The sequence below is a fragment of the Desmodus rotundus genome, chromosome 6, assembly GCF_022682495.2.
Source record: "Desmodus rotundus isolate HL8 chromosome 6, HLdesRot8A.1, whole genome shotgun sequence".
Classification (NCBI taxonomy): Eukaryota; Metazoa; Chordata; class Mammalia; order Chiroptera; family Phyllostomidae; genus Desmodus; species Desmodus rotundus.
The window spans coordinates 59,349,409-59,360,607 of record NC_071392.1 but is presented as its reverse complement, the minus strand read 5'-3'; the positions used below and the strand labels follow the sequence as shown (position 1 = coordinate 59,360,607).

General features: G+C 38.4%; 1 protein-coding gene across 1 annotated transcript; it reads left to right on the top strand.

Annotated features, from left to right (window-relative positions):
* Nucleotides 1–9,626: 9,626 nt before the first annotated feature.
* SMIM30 (small integral membrane protein 30) lies at nt 9,627–10,845 on the top strand. The gene is made up of 3 exons (XM_053926833.2): nt 9,627–9,688; nt 10,054–10,140; nt 10,576–10,845. Exon 3 carries the CDS (start codon nt 10,622–10,624, stop codon nt 10,796–10,798), a length of 177 nt encoding a protein of 58 aa, XP_053782808.1. The 5' UTR covers nt 9,627–9,688; nt 10,054–10,140; nt 10,576–10,621; the 3' UTR covers nt 10,799–10,845.
* The last annotated feature ends 354 nt before the right edge of the window (nt 10,846–11,199 follow it).

Sequence of the window (11,199 nt, the reverse complement as noted above, 5' to 3'; positions counted from 1 at the left end):
GAAATTACCAGTATATATACAGCCTATAATGCTTGAGTTGTATACTTCTAAGTGTGAAATGTAAGATCTTGTTTATATTTCATACATCTTATATTAAGTACAATGCTGTCTGCCATGTAAAAAGTGACCAAGCAACGGACAAATCCTAAAAATAGCCTTATGAGACTTCATATACACACATGTTCATGAGATTCCAGTTATTATCAATTGCTACCATCTTCCTGTGCTGCCCCAATCATTTTCTTTGCAAGTGTTGGGAACTATGGGGGGGCTCCACCGGCAGAGCAACCCCATCTGCCACAGATAAGAATAAGTCTACCAAGACAGGATCTGCTTGGGGAGGAAAAGTAGCCAATCTCTCAAAGGAGAAGGGCCAGGAGCCTGTTCCTCAGGGGGCTTTTATTGGGTTCATTTTGCACAGGAATACAGGGCATAGACATAGAGCTCATCAATCACTGTCAAACAGTAATGATCAGATAATAGACAACATTCAAAGAACCATGAGGGCTTATTTGGGTCAGGGTCAGATAGCTAGAGGTCCATAAAACTTTGGGAAACAAACTCATTTCATGCTTGGACCTTTATCATTTAAATTGAGGGTATTAGCAAAGTAAGTTTCATAGGATTTTATGCATTCTTTCTCAGGCCTGATCGCCCCAGGGAACCCGCCCTTTCCAGCACAGGGCTGCACCCACCTCCGGCATTGTTTCAGGCTTAAGGCAGGCAGGGGAAGTAAGGCAGCCAAGATATTAGGAGACTTCTCGAAGACAGAATGAGGACTCAGGCTATGTCAAAGTCAAGGGGCGAGGGTCCATCACTCCCTTTTCCTATTGCTCCCCAAGTCCTTCCCTGAGGGCCCTTTTGTGACTGGGCCTGTCTTAAGTTGTCCCTCCTTTGAGGAATCTTACCCGTCATTGGCTAACAGTCATCCGCTTGGGGCCAAGCAGGGTAAAGTAAAGGGGGCAGAGGCGGCACCCCTGCCAGGGAGATAAGCTTTGTCTCCTTAGTGGCTTATGGTCCCAAGATCTCTCTACTCAGCCTTAGCCATGGGGAGTTAGAACTTCTGAAACCAGGCAGGGAAGTTCCCAACAGGAAACTAAGAAACTAGTATTTTGTATTAACTGATGCTTGTCAGTGCTTTCTGATTACTCACATTCTGTTTGTTGCTTTAAAGGAAAAGTAAAGACAAGACTGTTGGACCAGTATTGCAGATCTGTAGCATCATTTCTTATTAGAAGTGAATAATTTGATTACCAAAGTTTGTCTAATTAAAACATAACACCATCCTAATAAAGACACAAATTTCTTTGAAAAATGGAACTACATCAAACTAAAGAGCCTTTGCATACCAAAGGAAACCATCAACAAAACAGAAAGAAACTTACTGAATGGGAGAAGATACCATCTAATACTACATTAGATAAGGGGTTAATATCCAAAGTATATAAAGAACACATACAACTTAACACCAAAAAAAAAAAATTATGATTTTCCCAAAAAAGAGCTGAGGGCCTGAACAGACATTTCTCCAAAGAGGACATATATTATAGATGGACAATGGTCATATGAAAAGATTCTCACATCACTAATCATCATAAAAATGCAAATTAAAATCACAATGGGATATCACCTGTCAGAATGGCTATTATCAGTAAATCAACAAACAAGAACTGTTGGCAAGGACATGGAGAAAAAGGAACCCTTATACACTATTCGTGGGACTGTAAATTGGTAAACAGTATGGAGGTTCTTCAAAAAATTAAAAATATAAATACTATATAACCCAAAACTCTGCACCTGGGCATTTATACAAAGAAATCCAAACACTAATTCAAGAAAATAATGTACCCCTATGTTCATTGCATCATTACTAATAGCCAAACTATGCAAGAAACCTAAGTAACCAAAAATAAACAGATAAAAAAGAGGTTGTAAGTATTTATGACAAAATATTATTAAGCCACGAAAATGAATAAAATCTGGGAAGATGGTGGCGAGATAGGCGGAAGCTGAATCAATTTCCCCTCGGCACCAGTGAAATGCCCAGCTGATCTGAGAAACAGAGCGAACAGCCAACAGCATCCAGCATATATGAAGATCAGAAACCAAAAATTGTAGAGGACATTGAAAAATCAGACAAAAGGAAGACTAGCAGAAGTGACCTGAGGTGTTTAAAGCCAGCAGAAGACTTTTTTTTTTTAAATCCGTCTTCCTTTCTCTCCTTCTTTCTTTTTTTATTCCTTCTTCCTTCCTTCCTTTACCTTTTTATTTCTTCTTCCTGCGTTCTTTTATTTATTTTTTTCTTTTAATTTTTGTTAAAATTCCTCTTCTTTTCTTCCCTCCAATCTTTTTTTATTCCTTCGTCCTTCCTTCCTTCCCTTTTCTATTCCTTTCATCTTCCTTCCCTTTTTCTTTTTCTTTCTTTTTTTTTTTCCTCCTTTTCCCACAGGCGAGACAATAAAATCTGGAGCTCTGAAAAGACCAGAGTTAGACGCAAACAGGGGTCATCCTAGTAATCGAGACAGTGAGACAAATTTCACTTTGCTACTCCAGAGAACTTGCAAGGTGGGAGCGGTGAACACCAATACAACTGCCAGAAGAGGAAATGCACCAACAAAGGAACCACGAACAGATAACAACAGAAGAAGGTGAAGAAGGGAGTAGAAGCCACACTAACCTCAATCCAGGACTGACTTAGAAATACAACTAAATAGTGGAGAAATTACTCACAACAAACAACTTAACAAGAGCGAGAGAGCAGCCTCAAAACCTTGTACACACAGAAAAATCAGCTTCAAAACAAACTGTCCATATCTGCACAACAGAATACAAGATGTGGTAGAAAGAGTGACCCTCAATTAACCAGCTTGAGAAAAGGACCCATCAAAGAAAGACTCAACAACAATCAAAACCCAAAGACATACAGAGAGGCAACATAAACGACACCCCAAGACCAGCAAGCTAAGGAAATTAAGGAGATGGCACCACTGGATCCAATTGGCATTCTACCATAGAAGTTCATATCATAAACCCAGGGAGTCCAAACAGATCAACTTAAGGAGCAGAGGCTACCAAGAAGAGTCTCACAAAAAATGGGAAGCCAAAGAACAATCCCCAAATGAAAGGAAAGGAGGAAGCCTCAGAAAGAATGTTAACTGAAAAAGAGGAAAGTCAACTATCAGATACTGAGTTCAAAGCAATGGTTATAAGGAAGCTCACTGAGCTCACAGAGAAATACCAGAAACTACAGGGAAACTACAATGAACTCACTGCAAACTATATCAACATGAAAAAGGAAATAGAAACTATCAACAAGGGCCAAGAGGAAATGAAGAAAAGAATTTCTGAACAGAAGAAAATAATAGGAATCAAAAGCAGGCTCAATGAAGCAGAGGATCGGATCAGCCAGCTGGAGGACAAAGTAGAAAAAAACACCCAGGAAGAGCAAGAAAAGGAAAAGAGGCTCAGAAAGAACGAAGAGGTAATAAGGGAAATTCAGGACAACATGAAACTTAATAATATCCGTATAATACGCATACCAGAAGAAGGAGAAGAGCAAGGGATAGAAAACCTGGGTGAAAAAGTAATGATGGGAAATTTCCCTAATCTGAGGAGAGAAAAAGTCACCCAAATCCAGGAAACACAGAGAGTCCAAAGCAAGAGGAACCCAAAGAGGCCCACTGCAAGCCACATCATCATTAAAATGGCAAAATTCCAAGACAAACAGAGGATCTTAAAGGCCCCATGGGAGAAAAAGGAAGTAACATACAAGGGAGCCCCAATAAGCTTAGTAACTGACTTCTCAATGGAAACACTCCAAGCCAGAAGAGAATGGCAAAAAAATATTCCAAGTAATGAGAACCAGAGGCCTGCAACCAAAGCTACTTTACTCAGCAAGGCTCTAAATCAAGATACAAGGCCAAATAAAGAGCTTCCAGACAAAAGAAGACTAAAAGAATATACCTCCACCAAACCAGCTCTGCAAGAGATGCTAAAGGGATTGCTTTAAGGAAAGGAAGGAAAAGAGAAAGACATAGGAACACAGGTATGAAGAAATGGCAATGAATAACTACCTATCGATAATAACCTTAAACGTAAATGGATTAAATGCTCCAATCTAAAGACATAGAATAGCTGAATGGATAAGAAAAAAAATGACCAACATAAATGCTGCCTACAAGAGACCTACCTCAGGACAAAAGACCTACACAAACTGAAAGTGAAGGGCTCGAAACAAATTTTCCAAGCAAACAGACAGGAAAAAAAAGCAGGGGTAGCAATACTCATATCAGACAAAATAGACTTCGAAAAAAGGGTCATAAAGAGAGACCCAGAAGATCACTTCATAATACTCAAAGGAAGAATCCACCAAGAAGACATAAACATTGTAAATATATTTGCTCCCAACATAGGAGCACCCAAATACATAAAGAAAATATTGGAGGACTTCAAGAAAGATATTGACAGCAACACAATTATAGTACGGGATTTTAACACCCCACTTTCAAAAACAGACAGATCTTCCAAACAAAATATCAACAAAGATATTATGCAGTGAACAATACCCTAGATGAAATGGACTTAACTGATATATACAGAGCTTTTCACCCCTAAAAACCAAAACACATTCTTTTCAAGTGTACATGAAACATTTTCAAAGATAGACCACATGATAGGACACAAAGCAAGCCTCAACAAATTCAAGAAAATTGAAATCATATCAAGCATTTTCTCTGACCACAAGGGACTGAAACTAGAAACCAACCCCAAAGGAAAAAACCCAAAACACTCAACATCATGGAGGTTGAATAGCATGATATTAAACAATGAATGGGTCAAGAACGAAAATAGGGAAGAAATCAAAAAGTTTCTCGAAACAAATGAAAACAAACTCACAACAACCCAAAACTTATTGGACAAAAAGAGGCAGTCCTGAGAGGGAAGTTCATAGAAATACAGGCCTATCTTAAAAGGATAGAAACAGTTCAAACAAACAACCTAATCTTACACCTTCAAGAACTCCAGGAACAACAACAAAGACAGCCCAGAGCAAGTAGAAGGAAGAGAATAACAAAGATTAGAGCAGAGTTAAATGACATAAAGACTAAAAGCACAATTGTATGGATCAATGAATCCAGGAGCTGGTTCTTTCAAAAGATAAACAAAATCAACAAGCCTTTAAGAAGGCTCATCAAGAAAAAGCGAGAGATGATCCAAATAAACACAATCAGAAATGAAAGAGGAGAGACTACAACTGATACCACAGAAATACAAAGGATTGTTATGAAATTACTACGAAGAACTATATGCCAAGAAATTTGAAAACCTAGGTGAAATGGACACATTTCTAGAAAAATATAACCTTCCAAAACTGAATGAAGAAGAAGTGGAAAGCCTGAACAGACCAATAACAGCAGACAAAATTGAAGCAATAATCAGAAAACTCCCATCACACAAAAGCCCTGGACCAGATGGTTTCACAGGAGAATTATACAGAGCATTTAAGGGACAGCTAACCCCTATACTTCACAGACTATTCGAAAAAATCCAAACTGATGGAAGACTCCCAAACTCTTTTTATGAAGCCAGCATCATCCTAATATAAAAACCAGATAAAGACACATCGAAGAAAGATAACTTCAGGCCAATATTGCTGATGAACATAGATGCTAAAATTCTCAACAAAATATTGGCAAACCGCATCCAGCAATACATTAAAAAGATCATACACCATGACCAAGTGGGATTCATCCCAGGGATGCAAGGATGCTAGTATATTCGCAAATCAATAAACATAATACATGATATCAACAACAACAAAGACAAAAGTCACATGATCATATCAATAGATGCGGAAAAAGCATTTGATAAGATACTGCACCCATTTCTGATAAAAACACTCAGCAAAGTGGAAATAGAGGGAGCAGTCCTCAACATAATAAAGGCCATAAATGAGAGACTTACAGCCAACATCATACTCAATGGACAAAAACTTAGAGCTTTCCCACTAAGATCAGGAAGAAGCCAAGGATGCCCTCTCTCACCACTCCTATTCAACATAGTATTGGAAGTCCTAGCCACAGCAATCAGACAAGAAAAAGCAATAAAAGGCATCCAAATTGGAAAGGAGGAAATGAAACTGTCACTGTTTGCAGATGACATGATAGTGTACATGGAAAATCCTATAGACTCCACCAAAACTACTCGACCTAATAAATGAATTTGGCAAAACAGCTGGATACAAAGTCAGTACTCAGAAATCAAAGGCATTCCTGTACACCAGCAATGAAACTGCAGAAACAGAAATCAGGAAAAAAATCCCATTCGATATAGCAACAAGAAAAATAAAGTACCTAGGAATAAACCTAACCAAGGAGGTAAAAGACCTGTACCCCAAAAACTACACAACACTGAAGAAAGAAATTAAGGAAGATACAAACAAATGGAAGCATGTACCATGTTCATGGATTGGAAGAATTAACATCATCAAAATGGCCATACTACCCAAAGCAATTTATAGATTCAATGCAATTCCTATTAGAGTACCCATGACATATTTCACAGATATACAACAAACTTTTCAGAAATTCGTATGGAACCATAAACGACCCCAAATAGCTGCAGCAATTTTGAGAAAGAAGAACAAAGCAGGAGGGATCACAATCCCTGATATCAAACTGTATTACAAGGCCACTGTAATCAAAACAGCCTGGTACTGTGTAAACATCAGGCACATCGACCAATAGAACAGAACAGAGAACCCAGAAATAAACCACAGTCTTTACGGTCAATTAATATTTGACAAAGTAGGCAGGAGCATAAAATGGAGCAAAATTAGCCTCTTCAACAAATGGTTTTGGGAGATATGGACACCTATGTGCAAAAAAATGAAACTCGATCACCAACTTACACCGTACACAAAAATAAATTCAAGGTGGATAAAAGACTTAAATACAAGTCGTAACACCATAAAAGTCCTCGAGGAAAACATTGGCAGGAACCTCTCAGACATTCCACATGGCAACATCCTCAAAGACACGTCCCCTAAAGCAAGGAACATAAAGGAAAGATAAACAAATGGGACCTCATCAAAATAAAAAGCTTCTGCATGGCTAAAGAAAACAGCATTAAAATGAAAAGAGAACCAACAGTATGAATAAACATATTTGCCATGGATACCTCAGACAAGGGCCTGATCTCCAAAATATATAAAGAACTCACACAACCCCAGTCCAGAAGACAAACAGCCCAATTAAAAAATGGGCAAAGGACTTGAACAGACACTTCTCCAAGGAAGACATACAGAGGGCCCAGAGACATATGAAATGATGCTCAGCATCACCAGCCATCAGAGAGATGCAAACTAAAACCACAATGAGGTACCATCTCACATGGGTCAGCGTGTCCAATATAAAGAAGTCAACAAATGTTGGAGAGGATGTGGAGTAAAGGAAACCCTAGTACATTGTTGGTGGGAATGCAGACTGGTACAGCCACTGTGTCAAACAGTATGGAATTTCCTCAGAAAACTAAAAATGAAACTGCCCTTTAACCCAGCAATTCCACTGCTGGTATTATACCCAAGAGCCCTGAAACACGTATCCTAAAGAACCTGTGCACCCCAATGTTCATAGCAGCACAATTTACAATAGCCAATACTCGAAGCAACCTAAGTGCCCATCAGCAAATGAGTGGCTCAAAAAACTATGGTACATTTACACAATGGAATTCTATGCAGCAGAGAGAAAGAAGGAGCTTATACCCTTTGCAACAGCATGGATGGAACTGGAAAGCATTATGCTAAGTGTAATAAGCCAGGCGGTTTGGGACAAATACCATATGATCTCACCTTTAACTGGAACATAATCAACAAGAGAAAAAAGCAAACATAATATAACCAGAGACATTGAAGTTAAGACCAATCTAACAATAGCCAGAGGGGAGTGGGGAGGGGCTAGTGGGGAGAGGGTTTTCAGGAACTACTATAAAGGACACATGGACAAAATCAAGAGCGGGGGTTAAGGGAGGTGGGTTTGGCTGGGGTGGGGTGGAGGGATGGCGAGAAAATGCAGACAACTATAATTGAATAACAATAAAAATTTAAATAATAAAATAATAATCAAGTTCAGAGAAGCAATGCAGACAATGTTAAGACAAGACTCAACGTCTGGACCTTCTTTACTAAATGCACATCTTGCCAAATGTTAAAATGTAGTACAGTAATTTGCAGATGCAGCTGTAAACTGGATGAATCTGATATGGTCTTACCCCATAAATGTAGACAACTGCAAAGAAGAAAATTAACATGTAATTAACAAAATGTTGTATATGAGCATTGGCTAAGGTTTTCTTCTTGCAGACAGAGGTTTAGATGTAGATACCCTGTGTCCTTTACTTGTTGGAAGTAAATAAAACTACCTTGTGTCAACCATGTCTCATTCTTGTCTAGAGCACCCTCAACAACAAACCCCCTTGAGTTTGGTAACAACATTATTGTGCAGTTATCCTTAGACTTCCAATTTGCAAGACACCTTGATTTGATACTTCTCTGTCTCTAATAAAATCTTGTTGGCACATTTATTTATTATTATTAGCCAAATAATTGTTGGCCAACATTACTGAGTACTTCCTGGGTGTGTGTTGAGGTTCCAATATAAAGTTTTGCTGTCAGTCTAGAGAGATTAGTAATGTGTAAGAAAAAGATATCCACCATGCTATTGATGGACATTGTACTCCTGCATCTGAAAAAAATGTATCTGAGTGACTGAGACTTTTAGATAGGGCAGGTGACTTCATTCCTAACCCACATCATTAATAACTGACAATGTGAGGGTGTCAAATAAATTGTGGAGTCAGTAAATGAACTGAGAAGTCTCAGTGACTAGAAAGGTACAGTAAGGACTTGACAAATATTTGACTTCAAGAGATTCGGAACAGGTTATAACTTATATACGCAAATAGTTCATTCTTATGATGTAAAAGGAATAGTTTTATATCTTTTCATACATATTTGGGGACATTTAGAGTGGTTATCATAAAAACATGGTTGAGAAGCAGTCACTAAATTGTACCATATACTGCATTCCTGAACTAATATGGAAAATCAGAACCTGAATCATATAAATGTTCTTACAGCGCTGTAACCATTCCTTCCAAAATGTATCTGCCCCCCCTCCCGCCCCAACAACTGGCTTTAACATTTTCCAAAATGTCTTAAAATATTTCCTGTCCATTGGTAAAAAAGAATTAACAGACTCATAAAGCACATTTGTTAGATGCTTGCAGTGGATTCCCTTCAAAATTGTGGGAATCCGCTACTTTAAAAGCATCCTAAACAGATGGCTCTGGCTCAGGTGATCTCTTCCTGCGGTTATTCATTTCTGTGGAAGAAAAAGCCATAATGTCTTGTATGGGAAGGAAAAAAAAAAAAGTTGCCGTCATTTTTTTTTTCTTACTATCAAATAGCGTTCGTACAAACACACTAAACCAATTTATCTATAAAACATTGGGACAAGTAGTAACCCCCGTACTCACTACTCTTCTTCCACAGAGCGTGGCCATCACCTCACATCCAGTCAGAGGGGAGCGCGCTAGTGCATCCCGGGAGTCCTGGTTGCGGCGATTGTGGGAAATGTAGTTTAGAGACATCGCCCTCCTTGTTATTCCTGTAATGGCTGCTTCCTGTAAGGTAATGTAGGAACTCTCTTAGAAAGGATAGTTGGGTTGCCACAGTGTATTTGTAAAACGGGGCAAATTTGCACCCTGCCGGCCGCAGCAGGGATTCTTTTTAATATTTTTAAAGTACTGGAACGAACTTGTCTGTCAATACGATTTTTTTCTTTAAAGTTTTTCCTTTACTGGTGAACTGACCAATTTTGTCTAGTATCCCTGCTTGAACAAACTGTTTTCTCTAGTTAATATTCATTCCTCCCCCTTCCTTACCAGCTCCCTGATCTGCACTGACTGTAGCTGCCCTCTTAAAATAATATTAATGGTAATAGTAATGATAATGAGGAGTAATTTTTAAGTCTTCCCTTCCTCTTCTGGTAATAGGCGTTGTCACGTGGAACCTCCTAGCTTCCGAGTCCCAGAAAGGGAGTATTTCAAGTCAGACACAATTATACATTCATCGCTTCCTTGGTAAGTTGTACTAATTCCCCGCAATTTTATAGTTTTATTTGTGTGAGTTTTACCAGATTGTCTCTATATCCAGGTTGAGAGAGACCCTAAGAAAATAATTTTTACTCACTAGGATATTTTAAGTTTCCAAGTGAGTGTCTTGGGCATTTTCTGTTCTTACTATGTTCTGCTGTTCAGTTTGTTTGGTTGATTCTCACGTGTTGGCATTGTAGAGTGTGGAAAAATCGCTGGACTAAGTTAACCATGAGAAAGGGATATTAACCTCAAATGACCATCTTTAAGTACCTTTTACTTCCCTTAGTTTTTTTCATAGTAAAATAAGGTGTGTCTGAAATTTAAATTTAAAAAGTTGTGTAGACTGTCATGTATTCATATGGTAATTTGAAAAGGTGGGAATTTTAATGGTTCCTCTTTGTTTCCATGTTTAATTTCTAGAAAACCTTCAGAGCTCAAGATCCAGCCATCCCAAGGTCCCAACATCATGACCTCAGTTTCAGCACAGTTGTTAGTCCTCATTTCACTGCTTTTGGTGCTGCCTGTTGTTGAAGCAGTAGAAGCAGGAGATGCAATCGCTCTCTTTTTAGGTGTGGTTCTCTGCATTACAGGCATTTGTGCTTGTTTGGGGGTATATTCACGAAAGAGAAATGGAGAGGTATGATTTTGAAGAGCCTCCTGAATCAAACCTCACCCCGAAAATATTTGCGCTATTGAGGTTAAAAACTGAGCTTTGGTGTCTCAAAGTTCCCAAGAAACCAAAAATAGGGTAATTTTACATTCTTATTTTCTGTATAATTTGGAATAAGTTGATATATGTTACATGGAAAAAAATGTTTTTTCACAACAAATAATGCACTGAAAAATGCAGTTTATAATTTGTATTTGCTAGTTAGAAAGAGGATCAAGTAAGTCAGATGGCTGAAATTTGCATAAGTAATATTTAATAGTCTCAGAATTCTCAAAGCAATGAAATTGGGAGAAGGACACTTGCCTAGGATTCTAGGAAGTAGCCACTATTCAGTTGTAATCACTGCTTCCTACATTGTTGAGGTGTCTTTTCTC